The sequence below is a fragment of the Rhipicephalus microplus genome, chromosome 3, assembly GCF_043290135.1.
Source record: "Rhipicephalus microplus isolate Deutch F79 chromosome 3, USDA_Rmic, whole genome shotgun sequence".
NCBI lineage: Eukaryota > Metazoa > Arthropoda > Arachnida > Ixodida > Ixodidae > Rhipicephalus > Rhipicephalus microplus.
Genome location: NC_134702.1, coordinates 18,245,903 through 18,267,765, shown reverse-complemented (window position 1 = coordinate 18,267,765; position 21,863 = coordinate 18,245,903). Strand labels below are relative to the sequence as shown.

Genomic DNA, 21,863 nt, shown 5'->3' with positions numbered 1-21,863 from the left:
GCCGATTGGTAGTCAAGGCTTCCGAGAACATGCGGGCCAAATTTATTATAGCGCAGCACGTGTCGAGGGGTTTCACTTTCTCGTTTCTCTACAAATGATGCGACTAACTCGGAAATCGCTGTGTCACTGGCCCTAGTAACATCATTCGCCGATTTGAGCATGGCGCGCTCGGGAGTTATAGGGGCCTCCCTAGGTGGCCGCGACCTGTCCGTGCGTGCTCGCGTAATTTTGAAGGGAAAAAAAAAGAGAAAATCACTTGAGGTCAAGAAGTGTGCGTGACGTATTTTGTTCACCCGTGCCATCCGTCACTGCTCGGCTTTTGCCGAGGCGAGAAGAGAAAGTAATTGCAGCGTGCGACAAATCTTTGTAACACCACTCGACTGGACCATTTCTAAAACCTTTTGAGCTCGTGAGTTCGTGAGGCGATTAGCTACTTTACTGAATTCGTTCCATGGCTACGTGGAAAAGTGTTTCAGGGCACTTTTAAAACAAGGTGCCTTTGACTCGTTTTTGCAAGTTCTGACTAGCCGCGCGTATACGACTCTGTTAGAGAAAGGCACAAAATATCTTTGAAGACCATTATTATACTCTCTTCGGAGAGTTGTAGGATCTCAGAGAGAGTTAAACTTTTTTTCTAGAGACATTCAAATTAGTATTTGACTCTAAAAAGACATGGTAACCCTGTTTGGACCTCAATATACTCTTCGGATAGTCGTGGGACAGTAGAGAGAAAGAGAGTCAACTCGTTTCTTCAAAGAGTCCTATGAGTATATGTCTTCATAAAGAGACACGGGAACTCTATTTTGACGTCATTATGCTTTTTCGGAGAGTTGTGGCAGCCTAGAGAGAGAGAGAGAGTTAACTCTTTTCCCTAATTTTAGATTGGTGTACGTGCCAACTAGGGACTTCCAAAAAAATTAATGCATATTCTTTACTCGTTTCTTACAGTGAATGATCTTTCAATATCCGGGATCGTAATTGAATCTTAGATCGTGTCCCCGTGTATCCTCTACAAAGGGGATAAACCATGGCGCAAAATTAGCACGTACACGAGTCGGATATGATTCGACGCTAAACGGGCGTGCAGACACGTCACGATATCACGACGAAAATACCTTTATCGTATTGCCATAAACAGTAGCTGGTATCGTATCAGTCATACGGTACAAAATCTGTTTTTTCGTTGATGACGCTTCCCTCGAAGGCCAATGCAAAAACGTAATACAACAATCGCTGGAAAAAGAATGCGCGGAAGTGTATGCAGGACAAGCCTTTCACTCGTGCTTTTATAAAAACTTTTATATTACTCATTGATTTGAATGATAGTGCCACCAAAGCTTTATTTTTAATTACCATGTTATCTGAAGATACACCTGTTTATTAGGGAAGTTTAGTGAGCTTTCCACATACTTAGTCGTTCTGCTTTCTTCTGGGGCCATTGAGAGCGAACTCGTTCTCTTTGAAACGCATCTTTGGTATATTGTATTTACAGTATTCACATGTGAACGTTACTTCAAATGAAAGTGGGTCTTTTCTTGTTAATAGCGCTTTGTTTCCTCTGTTTATTTTAGATAAAGCCAATCAAGCCAGGAACACCTTTCCTGAACGTCTACTTGAACGTGCGGTACAATGGTATGGTCAAGAGACTTGAGAAACTCCGGACAACATTCAACAGGAGCGAGGAGTAAGCTACACTTTATGTATGCTGTCTTCATTACCTAAAGTGATGCGGTATTTCATGACCGGTTTCACGACGCGATAATGAAAGACTACGGTTCCATTAGAATTGTTTACCGGGTGAACAAACAATGCTCAAACCCATATGAATGGCATTTTATAGATCGTAAACTTATATTACTGCAGAACACCGGCTACACACGACCGGAAAAGTTCGTATCCTTAAAACTCGTACATTAGAGCATTTTTATCATGACATGTTGATAGCACACTGGACAATATAACGGCCAAAGATCGCGGATGATGTTACTATGAATGGCCATATCGTTTTTGAAGTCATCATTTTATTAGAGTAGCTTGCCAAAAGATCATCAACGAGATTTAGCAGTGGAATAATCGGCATCACGAAGAGGTACACGAAGAGGTACACGAAGAGGTACACGAAGAGGTACACGAAGAGGTACACTACTGAGCACGTACTGACTGGTCGGCCACATAAAAAAAAATAATTTTCCGCACAGTTCAGCCTTCAAGACACGTCCTGTCCCGGGACTTCGACTTTCACTAATGGGGTTTGAATGACTTGTTCTTCTTTTAAGACGTCAGAGAGTTGCATTGCATAGCCTGAAAACGTACCCTTTGAATGATAGAACCGAACCTGTGGTCCTTCTGCGTTGCACAAGGCTATCATAATATGCCCTGCACCACCGTGGTGGGTGAGATATTTGGGAAGATTTGTGTAGTAGCGTTCTTAGCTGCCTCTTTTCTAAATATAAGGAAAAAATATTGCATTTTAAATGTTTTTCTACTGCACAAAGTAGATTTCTGAAAAAAAAAATAATCAGCGAACCTTCAACATGCACATGAGATTGAAATCTTCGAAGGCAACATGCTGACACTGGAGGAATCTTTAAAAATAGCAGTCATGGTGTTTTGGCGGTTATAGTGCACGAATGCTTATCGGAAAGTTGCGGGATCGAATCCCGGCTGAACTTGAGTGGAAGCGAAACACTAAACGGCCGTGTACTCTGGTATGCTTTCAATTGCACCTAAATCTGACTTGATAAATTTCCGGAACCCAGCGCTACCACGTCCCTCGTTATCATATCGCGTTATTGAGAAGTAAAATTCAAGCAATTATTATCGTTGTTATTGTTTAAAGATCACTACGCTTATTGATATCGTGGACCATGAAGAAACCGACATAACATTGCATTATTCAACCGGAGCATGCCACGGCTACATATATGACAGTATCACTGCTTATAATAAAGCTATGTTCACTGAAATTTACTTAAACCGTAGACCGATTGAGGAATCGAATTATCAAGCAGGTAAGCAAGAAATCTACCAAATGATATCTTCTCTTACAGATACGTTGGATCTGCAGTCGTGAATGCCTTCTACAATCGTGTGGCCAATTCTATTGGTGAGTGCTTAAACTATAGCACAGTAATATATTACCAACCACGTAATGAGCTATTGAAGCATAAAGTGTAGTTATGGCGGTTGGGGAAAAACAATATGCAAATAGTAATGTTTTTGCTGGTATACAGCACGGAATAGTTTAATAGTGAAACAAATGTGTGTTTCACACTGTTGAACGGTAATCTATAATCATGCGCTCAGTTTTGTGTTAGCTTCACGTATGCAGGATGAGGCTAACGGGCCTCGGTGATGTTGCAAGTTAAAAAAGTGCCCCATGGGTTATAAAGCACAATAATTATACATCAATAAGACATTAGTAGTAATAGGTTTCCAGTGCAGTAATGTCAACTTAGAAGACCAGCTCAAGATCAAGTAGCTTACGCTGTACTCCACAGTCGATGCCACAGAGTAGTCTTTTCCATCACAGGTGAGACAAAAATATAATCGGGATTAAATTAATAGTAATAGTAATAAAAACAGCAAGAAACCTACTCACTTATTGAGCTTCAGTTATGTGTCGCGAATATGCTCACCATGCAATAATCGTTTTATATTTAATGAATGTGCTTTTTTTTTATCTCAGCATTTCCAGCGGGAATTCTTCAAAGTCCGTTCTATGGCTATGGCCTGCCTCCGTAAGTGCACCTCATTTGGCTGTTTCATTCGTGACACATACTTGGATATATGCGGTTGATAAAAAGGCCTTCTTGTTGCAAACCAAAAACAGTTTTATAACAAGAATTCGGCATGATGCTATAGGTTTCTTCACTGTCCACATTTTACAGGTGGCAGATTATTCGCCTGCCTAATCTATCAACTAATCTATTAGTTAATTAATCCGTTTTTGTTAACTATACATGCCATCAATAATATACAGGTAGGATCTCAAAACCCATTTAAGTATTATGGCAATGCCTTTTTTTTCTACACTATTGAAGTAAGAGGGAAACAGAATTAAATACAAATACATAAAACTTTTACAATACATTTAGTAGAAGGGCATCAAGACATTTTAATTCCGGTTATTCACATAGGTTGTGTAAATAAACGTAGAGAGAGAGAGAAAAAAGAGGAAAGGCAGAAAGGTTACAGTTTGGGCTTGGTTGGCTACCCTACATTTGGGGCGGAGGAAAGGGGAATGATAGAAAGGAAAGAGAAAAAAGAGCAACAAAGATGGATAAGCAGTCAATCAAGAGAGAGAGAGAGTGTGTGCGTGTGTGTGCGTGTGTGTGCGTGTGTGTGCGTGTGTGTGCGTGTGTGTGCGTGCGCGTGCGTGTGCGTGCGTGTGCGTGCGTGTGCGTGCGCGTGCGTGCGTTTTATAGGTAGGGAGGTTAACTAGATCGTCCTGTTTGCTACCCTATATGTAGGGAAAGGGCAATAAGTGAGTAAAAGAGATAAAGAAACACATTCAACACCGTATACACAGTGCAGGGTTTCACAGGCGCTCGCTCAGTGATGTACGTTGCCCTCAAGAATTGTTTGAGGGCTCATGTGATTTTCTGGATTGATGCACTTGAAAGGTGAAAAAAAGTTGCGTATGTTAATAATGCGGACAATCTTCAAGTTTATATGAAATAACCATTTTTGCAATTAGCAATTCGCCAGAAAGCATTTGCCACCAATTACTTCGTAGAAAAAGCGCGCCGCGGTGGTCCAGTTGCTAAGGTACTCGGCTGCTGACCCGCAGGTCGTGGGTTCGAATCCCAGCTGCGGCGGCTGCATTTCCGATGGAGGCGGAAATGGTGTAGGCCAGTGTCCTCAGATTTGGGTGCACGTTAAAGAACCCCAGGTGGTCGAAATTCCCGGAGCCCTCCACTACGGCGTCTCTCTCGTAATCATATGGTGGTTTTGGGATGTTAAACCCGACATATCAATCAACTTCGTAGAAGAAGTGTTAAGTGCAATTAAACAATTTGAGGAATAAATTGGGGGCAAGGGGCGATTTTCTGTTCCAAATTATTTGCCCACGCATAGACACAGCAGCGACGCGCAGATGTCCTGGGCACAGAATTTTTAACCATTACATTCCCTCTGCGTGTGTGCTAACTTCCATGTATTGCCTTTCAGCTCCGTAAACATGGGAGCGATTGGCTCTATCATCGGCCATGAAATCACTCATGGTTTTGACGACGCAGGTGAGCATTTTCTTCATTTTTTTCATGCTCACTGCTTTTCGCCTTCCTCCCAGTGGCAGAATTACGAACACAGCAGTGAAGCTGTATTTACACTACTAAAGCTGCGAAGGTGCATTTGAATATCAAGCCTTACTTGCACGTCTCGACAGTAAGTACCACCCGCCACGGTGGTCCAGTGTTTATGGTGCTTGAGTGCCGACTCAAAGGTTGCACGATTGAATCTTGGTTGCGTCAGCCACAATTTGATGAAGACAGAAATTCTAGAAGGTTGTACGGTTAGATTTAGTTGCTCGTTGAAGAACCCCGGGTGGTATAAATCTCTGTAGCCCTACACTACGGCGTCTCTCCTATTTTATGTCGTGGTTTTAGTACGTAGAACCTCAACGCTGTACAACTTGACGTGTCCCGTTCGCGGGAAAGAATTGGCGCTACGCTTGATAGAAAGCGTGAGACAGAGGCGTCAAGTACACCGACCTTTGAATGTGTTGAGCCTGCACACATCGTTTCAGCTTGTACTCTTCATAATATGTTTGTACCATATTCATGAAGTGCTATCATGAATAAAACAACCTGAAAGATATTTGGCTTTAAATTTCGTATGGAACATTACAGGCTTTTCAACTACTTTTTTTGTCACCACTGCCCATGTGCCGTTAAGAATTATTATGATGAGAAGACGCAGTGCTCGAAACCGAAACCCGTATGCAGGCTCGATACAATAGAAGCTCGTGTCTGTTTCACGATTTGCCTAAAAAGCTCACCGAAGTAACACAACGGGACTTTCTCTTTCAGAATAGGTGTCTATAATTCATGGTGTAGCTACGCATGCTCCAGTCCCATATGTTGTGTTTATTGCATCTGGATTACATCACTCGTCGTACCTCTCTTCGTAGTTACCTGAAGTTCTTCTTTCAGAGAGTTTAATATAACGCACTTTAAAAAAAATGGGGCCGTCACTTTTGGTTCACCCATGAGTACAAGCATTACACGCAGGCCCCTTAGAATTCAGTCGGGACGTTCTAGCATGCTTGAACGTGTACAATAACGCACGTGGTAAACATCAGCTGCATTTAAAGCAAACCAGGTAAAATGCTGAGAGTGAGAGTATGAAATAACGGCTGTCATTATATTCGCAGAACACTTGGTGCTTTTTTCATTAGTTTTCCATCGGACTCCTCTCACTGAGAATCTCTTCCTGTCGGGTGCCTTGTGATGATGCAGGCAGCCAGTTCGACTTCGAAGGCAACCTCCGAAACTGGTGGACGCACGACACCAGAAACAAGTTCCTCGAACGCGCCAAGTGCTTCATCGACCAGTACGGCACCATCGTCGATCCCCAAGCAGACATGAACGTACGTATCAATTTGAATATTCAGTGTACTTTTCGCAGGCTCTAAAAAGAAACATGTGTGGGCACGTCCTTTATTGCTAACACGTACGAGCCTATAGACTCCCCCAAAACATGGCAAAAGCAGCGCGAGCACACGTTAACACGAGATGGGCGGCACAGGACAGGGCCTGAGTCCTTCCTATGTCGTTCTAGTCCTTTCTACGCCGTTCGTGAGTCTTTTCTACGTCATCCATCATTTGTCGCTGCTCTGTCCTTTATATGACATTACTGAGTTCTTACAGTTCCTGGGTCATTCCCATGTCATTCGTATTTATATGGTAATCTTATTCGTTCCTGTGTCCTATGACAAGATCTGTCACCTATGTCATTCTTCGAATCATGTCGCTGTGCTATCACACTGCTTTTACCATGATGGATCAACTGACCAGCACAGTTTGTCTCGCCATTGCCTCAGCAATGAACACTTCTATCGTGAAATGAGCTGCATAACAAAAAAAGTATATGTATTGCAGACTACATGTATATCTTAGTAAGTAATATATATCTTGTGCACCACGTCAGAAGCACCATTAATACTATTTACACTGTATAACTAATGAACATTCAGAATAAATCTGTTATGTGTATAGAAAGTCTTTAATCATTTAGAGTACATGGTGCTCTGGTGCCAATGTAATAGTTCATTTGGCACTCGGTAGTATTCCTGAAACTCTGCGTTAATTATAAAAGGTTAACAGTGTTGACCTCGTAAATCGTGCGGATTTGTCTACTCTCGAATAACGTACTAGAAAACAATTCCTTCTGTGTCGCTACTCCGTAAACAGCCAAGTAGAGGGACTATTACTGCGCTAGCGTTCGTTATCGAAAGCATTTTCGCCTGCATTATTGTGCGTGGCCCACCACTTAGTCCCGAGAGTTTCGCATTTATGCTTGCTTTCTCGGTGAATGAACCAATGACTCGGACCATAGTCTACAGTAAATAATTACGGCTGGGATTTTTTTTGCTGTAATAAGTAATCTAATTATTAACTTTTGTGCACTCCTAAATCAGTATACTATTGAATTGCTTTAAGCATGTAATGTAGTAAAACAAGCTGCTCATTACTCCCTCAACTATAGTCACTAAAATATAGGATGCTGCTTACCTTGTGGCTTAAAAAATTCACCAACAAGTGGGAAGTGAAATAACTGACAGCTTAATGCGAGTACCAAACCCCAAGTGTGGCAGAACAAAGATGTATCTGAGATTTATGTTTATATTTGCTACTCACAAAGTTCACATGAGCTGCGCGTGAGGTTTGTTGAAGTATTTCTAAAGTAATTTCATCACTTTTTAAAACTAATAAGCGTCACGTCATTAATTTCAGCCAGCTGTAATTCCACATGTAACTTAATTCTACAAAAGTTTGAAAAAGTTGTTAGTAACGTAGTTTAATTGTTTTAGGAGAAATTTTGTAATCTGCGACTGACACCATGTGAAATAGTGTTATGAACAATGTCGTAAAAACGAATTGTAGTTTTATCTTTAACGATGTGCCTGAGGAACATTGAGGTTTATTGCTTATTTTCTTCTCCCTCAGCTTAATGGTATCAACACGCAAGGAGAAAACATCGCTGACAACGGTGGAATCCGGGAAGCATTCAGGGTAAGTGATATGTCATGGAAAACATGGTAATGGGCTCGGTGTATAAGAAATTTGATCAATTAAAAACCACCAAAAATTTCGCGACAAACTGACTGAACGGTAACGAATTCGTTAAGCTTGATTAGTCTAAAAGTCCTCAATATGGCATTCACGTATTCTATTGTAAAGCTACTTTGGCCTTTAATGCAATGAGCTCAAATATTGCGCGTTGTTGAAGTCAAGTGTAGTTTTTTCGCATTGTGAGCAGTCGTTTCTTTTTAATTATACCAGGCAAAACAAGTTATTGGCTAAAAAGTTGGTTGGTTATTAGCTCGTGAACATGCTGTCTGAAATGATGCGTTCTGGGAACCACAGAAACAAAGAAGGTTGGCAAAGAAATCGTTGCCATTGTACTGTGTATAATCGACAAATTGAGTCACATCAAGTATAAGGGTGATTACTCGTGCGAGTTTTAAAACCCACACATGAAACCGTGTCATTTATTAAATGAGAAAAAAAATGTGGATATTATTTCATATATACTGCTTTAAAGAATTAATTTATAAATGTGATAATTTCTATGTACCATCGTAGCTGCTTACTTTTCTCTACTGGAGCGGTGATGGTTGGAACCTGCGATGTTCCATCGTGGCCAAACATGTTGAATTTTTTTCCAGTGGAGAGAAATTCATTGGACAATTTAGTAATACGTTTAAACATTAAAGGCAGCGCAGAACGGACAGCACAAACAAAGCATAACAGATAACGCTCTGTCTGTTAATTTTCGAATGCATTGTTCAGCGCTGTTGTCAACTTTTAAGCACAATTCTTAATATTTTCCCCCGCCGCAGTGTTGTAGTGGCTAGGGTACTCGGCTGCAAGACTCGCAGTTCGCGGGATCGAATGCCGGCTGCGGCGGCTGCATTTTCAATGGAGGCGAAAATTCTGTAGGCCTGTGTGCTCTGACTTGGGTGCACGTTAAAGAACCGAAGGCGATCAAAATTCCCGGAGTCCTCCACTACGGCGTCTCTCATAATCATAGGGTGGTTTTGGGACGTTAAACCCCACATATCAATCAATGTCATATCATTATTCTTAATATTTTTATACACCTTTCTAACGTGATAGCGTGAAAGAGATCGTTTAGCATAAATTCTGGGGTCAGTGGCGTTGGTTGTGACTAGAAAATTGAGCATCTTTGCGTGACTGAAAAATTGAGAAAGACGCAATAAGCAATTCTGAGTCTGAGTGGGGATCGAATCCGGGTCGTTTGCGTCGAAAGTGGGTGTTCTACCACACCACCACGCACCGCTTGTAAATATAGGGAAAAAAAAGCTTGGTCTGCTTTGAACGGCAGTGAAAGTAACTATCGTGCTTTACAAACACACACGCCATGTACAGATGCTTCGCAATACAACATAAAATATTGACTTAGTAATGCGTGGTACAAGCGTACATTGCCATCAGGCGCCAAAACATGTGGCTATCATAATGACTTCATAGTTTGAAGTCAGTCACCCGCAACAAAAGGCACACACGTTACTGCGCCCTTAAGGCCACGTAGTGGGTGCGTAGAAAGTTCGAAAAGACTTCATACACTAAGTGTTCGAAGGACGCACTCGAAACAGAATATCGCGTTCAACTCCTGAACGCGAAGCTGAAGGGTCCCCCCCCCCTTTTTTTTTTCCGGCGAGGGGCATAATTGGTGTTCTCGCGTGTTGGTAGTGCACGGTGTAAAATGTTTGATTTCAGCATTTCGTTTTGCGGTCAAACTCTACAATAAGTTGGCCGAGATATGGAGGGAGAAGGCGGTTGTTTTGATTACTGTGGTTTCATCTATCTTTGAAAAGCAGAACATAAAGCGGCCTTATCTTCCTCACACATGCATTCAATAAACGAGAAAGAAGCCTTGTACGAGTACCTTTGAATTAATAATATATAAAAAGCAATCGTGGCAGCTTCGCACTGATGGTGCTGAGACAGAAGGGGTCGTCCTTCCTTGATGTTCTTTATTTTATTTTTTATTCTTTTTTTCTTTCACTTTGTTTCTCGCATCTTTCTTTTTTATACGTGTTTTTCTTTCTCTCTATCTTCATATCACTTTTCCTCGATGCTTTTCTTTTTTCTTTTTTTCGTTCTTTCTTTCTTTTTGCTCTCACTGAATTTCTTTCAATATCTTTATTTGTTCCTTCCCATTTTTCTTTCCTTTTTATTTCTGCCCTGCTCTATTTTTTATGCCTGTTTTTTGCGTCTGTTTTCTTCCATCTATTTCTATGACTTTTTTCATAATTCTATGTTTTATGATTTCATTCCCTTTATTTCTCTCTACTTTTCAATTTATAATCATTTCTATCTCTTTCTTTATTTATTTCTGTTTCTCCTTCTCTCGAACACGCGTCTTTGCCGAGCCGAGTTTTCATTCAGCGCTAGCACCAGCTGTATTCTGGTTTGCCGAATCCGATGGCGCACACCCAGCTGAGGAGTCCCTCTCCTATGTGCAGGGTAGCAAACCGGCTGCCTATAAGCTGGTTAATCTCCTTGCCGTTCTTTTCCTGCTATTTTCCTTCCTTGTATGAGCTTCACCGTGAAAGCAGTCTCCAAATGCACTGTTTAAAAGCAGATGGGTTGTCGTGTTTTACATTTCTAAGTAATGCTATTCTGACATAACAAGATAGAAATGAAATCAAATTTACTAATATAGATTATTTTTGCTCATAAAAAAAGAAGAGACTTCATGTTAGTATCTCCTCGCTTACAATTACGCCACCGCTTATGCGAACAGACTGACGTGAGGCCCTAGAATATGAAATTCTCCTTCTATTAAACATTGTGAGGAGTGGCATCGACTTTTGCGCATCCTGCTTTAAACAATATGTGAAAAGCCTTCTTTTACAATCTATGATAACTTATCGACAACATTTTAAGTACACCGTTTATGCATGTTTTAATCCCAAGTTTATGTTAGTTTTAAAGTTCATAATTTAAAGCGTAGAGGAACATAATATTGAAGTATTTGTATGATGCTGTTTGTTTTCATGAAGTCTTTTGCATGATGTTCCTTTTTATGAAGGGTCTTGTATAATTTTTTTCTTATTCATGAAGTGTTTGCTTATGTTTTCATGAAGTGCGTGTATGATGTGAATCTGTATTGATTCGTTTGCATTTATAATTAGGTATGCATGCAGATGCTCTATACTCTATTCTCTAGATGCTCTATTCCTGCACGGGCATCAAACAAAGTGCATGTATGCCGAGCGCGAAAAGAAGTAAGAGCCTGTGTGAGGTCACGTGGCCTTTAGCTCTTACTCCTCCGTCTGTAAAAAGAAAGATTTTATTAATAAGCGTCAAACTTAATCAAATATCCTCTCTTTTTTTTCTCATTCTTTACACGTTTGGTGTTATCTCTGGCAGGCATACCGAATCAGCCTAGCGAAGCTGGGAAAGCCGAATGGTATTGCCCTGCCCGGACTCCAGCATTTCACCAGCGATCAGATCTTTTTCATCTCCACAGCAACGGTGAGAAAGTTCAGCTTAGAGCGACACGTACCTTACATAACATCACCACCTACATCCATGCATACACTTCTACGGTATCCATCGTAAACATATCGTAATTTCGGGATATAAAAGTATACTGATTATCGTCGCATGCGTGTTTACGCGTATTGAATGCATCTCGAGGTGTTACGTATCTGAAATCACATTTGACAAGCCCTGTGAAGTTGTAGGCCACCTTCAACGTCTGAGTGCATAGAAGTGGTTCGCCTTGTGTTCAATAAGTTCATCTGCAGCTTGGCACACACACAAAGTGACACGCTGCATTGTTCAAAGTTTCTCTTTCTGAATGTTTTCGAACTTTATCTTGTATAGGAAAAACTTTTGTTTCGCTTAAGATGGTACCAATATGTCCTAACTTCTAGCTTGATTTAATATAAAATCGCATTCCCATTTAAACCGTTCTTGTATTTTTTGCAGCATCCACGGGTGATATTTATTGATTCATATTACGTCGCAGGAGCTTCAGCTCCGCAGCCTACTTTTTTTTTTTACAGAGAAAGCTGTTATATGATCAATTTTCAGGTCAGGCACAGTTGTTGTCCACCGCCGCCGCTGGTGTCCGTAACCACATCGCGCGAAATTAGAAAGAAGAAAAAAAACCCTTGCACCAATTACACAGTGGGGCTTGAACCCGGTACGCTGCGTGCCAGCCCAATATTCTACCACTGAGTTACGCCGGTGCTTATTTATAACTTGTGAAACTTACCTCAGGCAGGCATGACCTAGCCCCAATGGCAGTGTGGCTCAAACCCGGGTCCGATGGGTGCGAGCCCACTATTTTACGACTACACCGGTGAATGTGACTTGTTGGCAAACGTGCCTTGGGCGTGCTTGATGTGGGGAAAGCAAACGCATTAATACGACTTATGAAGCGTTTTAAAACAGCGAAAGAACAACCACTCGTCGCACAACGCGAATAGCGTAACGAGTGGGCCGTCTAATTCTCCAACCCATTCCAAAGCTTGTTCTTGTTCCCCTATGAACTGTGGCGCATACCCACTTCAGCCATAAATCTTCATCGTCGTCAGCCACTGCATGAACAATTGGCACAAAATTCCTTGCAAGTGTTTAGCGGATACCACGCTTCTCAGAAGAATGATGAAAAATAGCATAGCGAATGCCGGCCTGCTACCCAAAAGTTTATTATTAATGCCCTAGTCGGTACCAAGCAAGTGTGCTTGCAGTAGTTACGCAATGAGTGTTTTTTTAAAAGGCTCTTAAAGACCTCTCTTCTAGCTTTCGCTGTGACTGTGCGGCGCTTATCGCGCAGACCTGGCGTTTTTTCTATTAACCAAACTTTTTTAGTGATATCACAATATACACAGTTGCTCAAGAAAACACGGGTGATCGTTGCTTGGCGCAACCGTCTCGCGTCGTACTACTAAAGCGCGTAAATTTATTTGAATTTCCTATTTCTACGGTTGATCTATTTTCCTCCTTTGTCTTTGCAGGCATGGTGCACTAACATGAGAACTCAAGAACTGAAAAACGACATTCAGTACGACACGCACAGTCCATCAAAATACAGGTAATTTAATCATGCACGATAACGGTGCACCTGCTCCTCCAAAATATCTATATATATATATATATATATATATATATATATATATATATATATATATATATATATGTATAGTCTAGTAGATCCTCCGTGAGCGGTCACAACGTGGTTTATTTCGACGTTTCGGCCTAGAGTCTGGCCTTCATCCTGATGAAGGCCAGACTCTAGGCCGAAACGTCGAAATAAACCACGTTGTGACCGCTCACGGAGGATCTACTAGACTATATGCAACTCTACGGCCACTCAACCACCATGCCTGCATATATATATATATATATATATATATATATATATATATATATATATATATATATATATATATATATATATATATATATATATATATATATATATATATATATATATGTGTGTGTGTGTGTGTGTGTGTGTGTGTGTGTGTGTATGTATATGTGTGTGTGTGTGTGTGTGTGTGTGTGTGTATGTATATGTGTGTGTGTGTGTGTGTGTGTGTGTGTGTGTATGTATATGTGTGTGTGTGTGTGTGTATGTATATGTATGTGTGTATGTATATGTATGTATATGTATGTGTGTATGTATATGTATGTATATGTATATGTATGTATATGTATATGTATGTATATGTATATGTATATGTATGTATATGTATATGTATATGTATGTATATGTATGTATATGTATGTATATATGTATATGTATGTATATATGTATATGTATGTATATATATAGATAGATCGGACTACATTGAGGAAGGCAAGCGACAACTAAATAACAAACAATTCTACAAACACCTCGACTTTGACCCTACCACGGAGCACAAAAAGATCATTGTAACAACCCTAGAGAATCTGACACGTGAAGGCGCCATTAATTCAAAGCTTAAAAAGGCACTTATTACGGTACATTCGGCGCCTGGTCGTTTTTACATGCTGCCGAAGATTCATAAAGAGAATAACCCTGGCAGACCCATTATATCAGGCACGGGAACGTTAACAGAACCCATTTCCAGTTATATTGATTCTTTAATCAAAGACATACCACCCACACATGAGTCCTTCTTGCGTGACACAAACCACTTCCTTCGGGAAATAGCAGACGTGAAAATTCCAGACGGTGCATTTCTCGTAACATTGGATGTTAGCTCACCCTACACAAATATCCCACATGACGATGGTGTAAGGGCGCTTGTTGAATCGTATGGCACACACAACCCTGTCGCTTATCCAAGCAAAAAAGTAATTGAAATCTTCACAAGACTTGTACTCGATTTGAACAGCTTAGAATTTAACAACCAGTGCTATCTTCAAATCAGTGGTACGGATATGGGTACAAGAATGGCCCCAAACTACGCTAACATATTCATGCACCACATAGTCCAATTTTCTTTCATCTTGTAATATCAAACCATTACTCTATAAACGGTACCTAGATGATATATTCATAATTTGGACACATTCGGAAAACGAGCTCTTCAAATTCATACAGGCATTCAACCAGGTACACCCCAGCATTTATTTTACACACACCTACTCTAACACTGAAATAAACTTTCTTGATGTGCTCATTCGAGTTGACGATGGTGCGTTGGTAACTAACGTATACAGAAAACCTACAGACAGGCAACAATACCTGCACTTCGAAAGCTGCCACCCGCGACATTGCAAGACCAGCATTCCCTATTCCCAAGCACACATATTTCGACGAATCTGCTCCCGCACCGAGGACTTCCACAAAAACAGCACACATATGCGCGAAGTACTCCTTAATCAAGCATACCCGCCAGCTATCATCGATGACGCCATCAAAAAAGCTGAAAATCTGGACCGCCAGATTCTTCTCAACCACCAGAGAAACGCCGACCAACACCGCAACAAAAACTTGCTATTAACTTTCACGAGCAACCCACGCAACATAAACAAGGTCCTAAGAAAACACTTTAACATATTGGAACAGAGCGTGCGACTATCCAAAATTTTCACTTCTCCTCCTTGTGTTGTATACAGAAGGCCGAAAAATATAAAGGATCATTTAATAAATTCAAAGATAGGTGTGAAACCTCAAATTGGGTGTCACCCTTGCGGAAAAAGCAGATGCAAGGTATGCAAACACATGCAGACAACGACAGTGGCGAAAAGCACCCACTCAGATTTTAAGCAGAAGATAAGAGGTGCACTAGACTGTGACTCAGACAACGTCATATACCTCCTGGAATGTGGGGTATGTAACAAGCAATACGTGGGCCAGACAGACACTCCGTTTAGAATTAGATTCAACAACCATCGGGCACATGTACGATCTCTGCCAGGCCTTCCACTTTCAAAACACTGCACATTAAAAGACCACAGCTTTGATGACATCAGGGTTACACTACTAGAAAACAACTTTCGAACAATCAGAGAACGGGAACAACGGGAATCATATTTAATCTACAAATTTAACACGTGAAATACGGAATAAATGAACACCCAGGCACTCTGTCTGCGTTACGACCGCTAAAAGACGCAACCGCTTCTCTCTAATCAGTCCGGTTTCATTACGACAATAATATTACCCGCTAACAAATCTTTTGACCTATGCATCTGAAACATAGAAATGATTTGCCTCATCAAGCACAGCCACCACGCACAGATAAGTGGTCCCGGATGTCGTACGGTCCCCCCCCCCCCCTTCGTCTTTTTTTTCTTTCTCACTCTCTTTTTTTTTCTTTCTCTTCTTTAAGTTGCAACGCCCATTCTGTTCCTTCACTGACAAGGAGCTGACAGCTAGGTGGTTTCGTTATCTTTTTCATGCATGCGCGCATGCATGAAAAAGTGAGTGAGCCGCAACTGTGTGGTGACTGTGCCGCAACTGTGTGGCAACTGTGTGGTCCCAGTGAGCCGCAACTGTGTGGTGACTGTCTCGGATGTCGTACAGTCTCCCCCCCCCCCCCTGTTTTTTTTCTCCTTCTTTAATTTTTAACGCACATTCTGTTCCTTCACTGACAAGGAGCCAATGCATATAATGAATATCGATGGTGGTGCCTCATTCACCGGCCTTTTCGCTCCTCCCGACGCCACCAGCACGCACTCAAAGCGCTTAAGCCCTCCCCATTAACTTGTCATACATTTCAAAGAGGAACGAGCCGCCAGCGGACTACACGGAAAGGTGAAATACAGAAACGGCGGCTCCCTGCCCACTTGGGGAAGTGTGCGTGCAGGGGAGGTATTGTTGACAATGATGACATTCCTCATCTACCTCTGCCCTACTCTGTTGAAATGCTGCCCCTTTCTAATTACGCCGTGTCGGTCTTGCTTCTTCTCCTAGATTTTCTATATTTTATTTAATGTTTGTCCTCCCGTTTCGCTGTTTCTTTTTTTTCTCTCTCTTTTGACCCCTCCCCTCCTGTCTCGACAGGATATAAGAAGACACGGAACATGTGTAAATAGTATTATGCCTTGAAAAAGACAGGGTTCCTGTCGAAACGTCGGCACAATAAACAGTTGTTATGTGAAAGCGCATCTACTTATATATATATATATATATATATATATATATATTTCGGGGAAAGACCAGGAGGGGTAGACGGGACCCAGAGCCAAACCAGCATTCCTGGGTTATAGTGTACAGTAGACGCAGAGGAATCGTGGTCAGTTTTCTGGCGCCATTGGTCTTGTGCGGTAAATGAGCGAGCGAGTTGACGACACTCTTCGGCATAAGCAGCTGCTTCGGAAACAGGCGTCGCTTCGGAAACATCAGGCCTGTAAGGGAGAATGGTGTCCATGGAGCATGATGGCTCACGTCCGTACAGAAGGAAGAAAGGAGAAAAGCCAGTGGTTGTTTGTGGCGCAGAGTTGTACGCGTACGTGACAAAAGGGAGCACTTGGTCCCAATTAGTGTGGTCGTCAGAGGCGTACATGGCAAGCATATCTCCAAGGGTACGGTTAAAGCGTTCTGTCATGCCATTGGTTTGGGGATGGTATGCCGAGGATTTCCTATGGACAGTTCGACATGCCTTGAGTAGCTCGTCGACGGCGTTCGAGAGAAACACGCGTCCACGGTCACTGAGTAATTCACGAGGTGCACCGTTTCGCAAAATGAGATGGTGAAGAAGAAAGGACGCAACGTCTTTCGCAGTGGTAGCAGGCAGCGCAGATGTTTCAGCGTAGCGTGTTAAATGATCCACGGCGACGATAATCCACCGGTTGCCTCGAAGAGAGTTGGGTAGAGGACCATAAATATCAATTCCGACGCGGTCGAATGGTCTCGCTGGGCAGGTTAAGGGTTGCAAAGGGCCAGCAGTGCTGTGAGAAGGCGTCTTGCGTCGTTGACACGTGGTGCATGACGGAACGTACTGGCGAACGTGCCGATACATGCCGCGCCAGTAGTATCTTAGACGAAGGCGAGAGTAAGTCTTAAATACTCCAGCGTGGCCACACTGGGGGTCATCGTGAAAGGCAGCGCAGATGTCCGAACGCAAATGACGAGGGATGACAAGGAGCCACCTACGGCCGTCCGTCACGTAATTGCGGCGATACAACAAGCCTTCACGGACAGCAAAGTGTCTTGCTTGACGAGAGAGGGAGCGTGAAGTCGTTTCTGACGAACTGTGAGAGAGGACGTCGAGCAAAGAATTGATCCAGGGATCCTTGCGCTGTTCGGATGGCATGTCAGTGATGCTCAACGATGACGAATCGCAAATGGCAGTTGATAAGCAGGCAAGGTCAGGAGGCAGTGGAGAACGGGATAGTGCATCGGCGTCTGAATGTCTGCGTCCTGAGCGATAAACAACACGGATATCGTATTCCTGAAGGCGTAAAGCCCAACGAGCGAGGCGGCCAGTAGGATCTTTCATGGACGCTAACCAGCATAAGGCATGGTGATCTGTGACAACATCAAACTGGCGTCCGTAAAGGTAGGTGCGAAATTTTCCTATAGCCCAAATGATAGCCAAGCACTCCTTTTCCGTGACGGAATAGTTGGACTCTGCCTTCGTTAGTGTACGGCTGGCATAGGCGACAACGTACTCGTCGCAGCCATCCTTGCGTTGAGCGAGAATGGCACCGAGGCCGACACCGCTTGCATCCGTGTGAATTTCAGTGGGTGCATTGGGATCGAAGTGACGGAGAACTGGCGGAGAGATGAGTAGCCGGCGTAGCGCCGTGAATGCCTCATCGCAGTGGGAATTCCAGCCAGAGAGGTCCGTGCTACGGGAGAGAAGCTGAGTCAGAGGGGCAATTATAGAGGCAAAATTGCGAATGAAACGCCGAAAATAGGAAGACAAGCCTATGAAACTACGAAGCTCCTTTAGGGTAGTAGGCTTGGGGTACTCGGCAACGGCACGCAGTTTGGCAGGATCTGGCGATATTCCTTCTTTTGAAACGACATGGCCGAGAATTGTGAGTTTGCGGGCGCCAAAACGACATTTCTTGAAGTTAAGTTGCAACCCGGCTGCCGTAAGGCACTGGAGAACTTGTTCCAGACGGGAAAGATGAGTTTCGAAATTCGCCGAGAATACAACTATGTCGTCTAAATAGCAAAGACAGATGTGCCATTTAAGTCCCCTGAGGACACTGTCCATCATTCTTTCAAAAGTCGCAGGCGCATTGCAAAGACCGAAGGGCATTACATTAAATTCATATAAGCCGTCAGGGGTCACAAACGCCGTTTTTGGACGGTCTGGTTCAGCCATTGGTACTTGCCAATATCCAGAGCGCAGATCCAGTGAAGAGAAAAACTCCGCACCTTGAAGGCAATCCAAGGCGTCATCAATGCGTGGCAGGGGATAAACATCCTTGCGTGTGATGTTGTTTAGTCGACGATAATCCACGCAAAACCTGATGGAGCCATCCTTTTTTCGCACGAGGACCACTGGCGAAGCCCAAGGACTGTGTGAGTGCTGAATAACACCACGTTGCAGCATCTCGTCGACGTGTTGAGTGATGACGTCACGCTCGGCCTGCGAGACGCGGTAGGGGCGCTGACGAAGTGGAGTATGATGACCGGTGTCGATATGGTGAGCGACGACTGACGTGCGTCCCAAGGGAGGTTGTCCGTGGTCGAAGGAGGCGCGGAAACGGTCAAGTAGTTGAATGAGCTGATTGCGCTGGTCTTGCGTAAGGCCGGTGTCTACGCTGCGCAACAGAACGTCTTCGTCAGGTAGTGAGGGCGCGGTGCCAGCTGTGACAGCATCCACGGACATCGGTGTCGTATCAGAACGGGCATCGAAAGGAAAGATGTCATCATAAGTGTCAAGACTCCCAATGCATTCGCCATGCAATAAGGTAGCGGGACAAGGGAACGGATTGCACACGTACACGGCACTGGAGCCATCGGCAAGTGTTATGAAGGCAAATGGGACGACAAGGTTCCGGCGACGAGCGTATTCTTGTGACGGCATAAATAGGGCAGTTGAATCGGAAACAGAGTTGCACAAAAGAGATACCGCGGTGACCGAAAAAGCAGAAATGACGACGTCAGCGGCGACGATCACCTTTTTGGATAAGCGAGGGAGATCTATGAATGTCATGCTGAATGGAAACAAAACGAGTTGAGCACGAGCGCAGTCGACAACCGCATGATTAGCGGAAAGAAAGTTCCATCCCAGGATGATTTCATGAGACGCATGCGGAAGGACGACAAATTCTACGATGTAAAGCACTCCTTGAATCACAACACGAGCAGTGCATGTGGCAGAAGGTTGGACGTGTTGCGAACTCGCCGTGCGTAAAGAAATTTCAACCAGTGGAGTCGTCACTTTGTTCAGTTTGCGGCATAACACTTCACTGATTATACAAATAGCGGCACCTGTGTCGACAAGAGCAGTTGTGGCGAAACCGTCCACAAACACGGCAATCTCGTTAGGGGGCGATAGATGAGGCCTTGGAAATTTCGTCGGTGGCGCAGCTCTTGCCTCAGGAACTGCGACTGTTAGTTTTCCTCCTGGGCGTGGTTGGAACGGCGAAGCATGGGGGAAGGAGACCGAAGACGGGGTGAAGGAGATCGACGTCGGCTGAAGTCTGGTCGACGTGAGCGGGGGTCATGTGAATCAGGTGTCACATGCGATTCTGGTGGCCGAGGTATGTTGCCGGAATGCTGCACATCATTAAAATAGAACCACGGCGACGACAGTAGCGCGCGACATGTCCTGCAATACCACAGTTGTAGCAGACGGGCCGGTTATCCGGAGTACGCCAAGAGTTGACAGGTGCTCGAGGTGGTGGAATGGGCCGATTTACCGGATAAACTGAAACTGGTGACCTGTAGTAGTTGGTGGCTGGACTGTATGAAGGGAGCGGCGGTTGGGCAGAAGGTCGGCGGACGGCTTCTGCATAAGTCAGCGGTGCAGCCACTGATATTGGGGATGTGGGCGAAGGGAGAGCCTCGGCAACTTGCGTCTGAATAGCGCGGCGAAGTGAGTGGTCCAGTGTTGTGGGGGTCTCGTTGATGGTTGCGACAAGAGAGAGCTGCCGAGCAATTTCCTCCCGGATGTACTGTTGAATTTGAGGCATTAACACGCTGTAGTCGGGGCCACTGCTTTTGCACTCCAAGGCCGAAATATCAGCTGTCTGCGTATTAGCGCGACGTGTAGAAACTCGTTGCTTGCGCAGCTCATCGAAACTTTGACATAACTGAATCAAGGTCGTGACGGTCTGTGGGTCTTTGGCCACAAGCATATGAAAAGCGTCGTCATCAATGCCTTTCATTATGTTCTTTATTCTGTCAGCCTCCGTCATCCTGGCATCAACTCGCCTACAGAGGCTGATCACATCCTCAATGTAGCTCGTGAAGCTCTCACCATTTCGCTGAAATCGTCCCCGCAGTCCCAGTTCGGCGCGAAGCTTACGCATGGCTGGACGACCGAAAAACGAGGTGACGGCCTCTTTGAAAACCGACCAGGTGGGGATGTCGGCTTGGTGGTTGGTGAACCATAGGTTGGCCAAACCCGTCAAGTAGAAGATGACGTGAATCAGCTTCGCAGGGTCATCCCACTTGTTAATCGCGCTGGCATGCTCGTACTCTGCCAGCCAGTCCTCGACATCTTGATCTTCAGTGCCGTTGTATACTGGTGGGTCACGCAGACGAAGTACACCAGAACACATGACGGGTGGCAGCGTGGAAGAGCCTTGTGGGGGATCGACGCGCTCGGTCATCGTGGACTGAGATGGTAGCTTACGGCTGCGGAGCTCCAGGACGTTACCCAGCACGTTTCCACCAAATGCAACGAGCAAGGTTGCGTAAAACACAGGTTATTACTCCAGAAACGTTAGCCGCAACAAGCTGGTACAGGCAGGAACCCGGCAAGCACGAGCCACACACGGACGTCAACGTCTTCTTTCACGCTGGCACAGAGCTGGCGCCACTATGCTTCGGTACAATATATATATATATATATATATATATATATATAATGTATGTATGTGTATATATGTATGTGTATATATGTATGTGTATATAAAGTATGCCGCGGTGAAACAGTGGTTTCGGCAGTTGTGGTTATGGTTCTCAGCTGCCAATGGTCGCGGGTTCGATTCCGGCTGCGGCCATCGCATTTCCATGGAGGCAAGAAA

General features: G+C 43.8%; 1 protein-coding gene across 1 annotated transcript in view; it reads left to right on the top strand.

Annotated features, from left to right (window-relative positions):
- The window catches only part of LOC119181231 (neprilysin-1), a 113,055-nt gene that overhangs the window by 78,580 nt on the left and 12,612 nt on the right, over positions 1-21,863 (top strand). The window contains exons 14-21 of the mRNA XM_037432414.2: positions 1,572-1,684; positions 3,051-3,106; positions 3,689-3,740; positions 5,173-5,240; positions 6,462-6,592; positions 8,172-8,237; positions 11,628-11,732; positions 13,226-13,302. Coding sequence (XP_037288311.2) covers positions 1,572-1,684; positions 3,051-3,106; positions 3,689-3,740; positions 5,173-5,240; positions 6,462-6,592; positions 8,172-8,237; positions 11,628-11,732; positions 13,226-13,302 — 668 coding nt within the window. The remainder of the gene's footprint in view (positions 1-1,571; positions 1,685-3,050; positions 3,107-3,688; positions 3,741-5,172; positions 5,241-6,461; positions 6,593-8,171; positions 8,238-11,627; positions 11,733-13,225; positions 13,303-21,863) is intronic.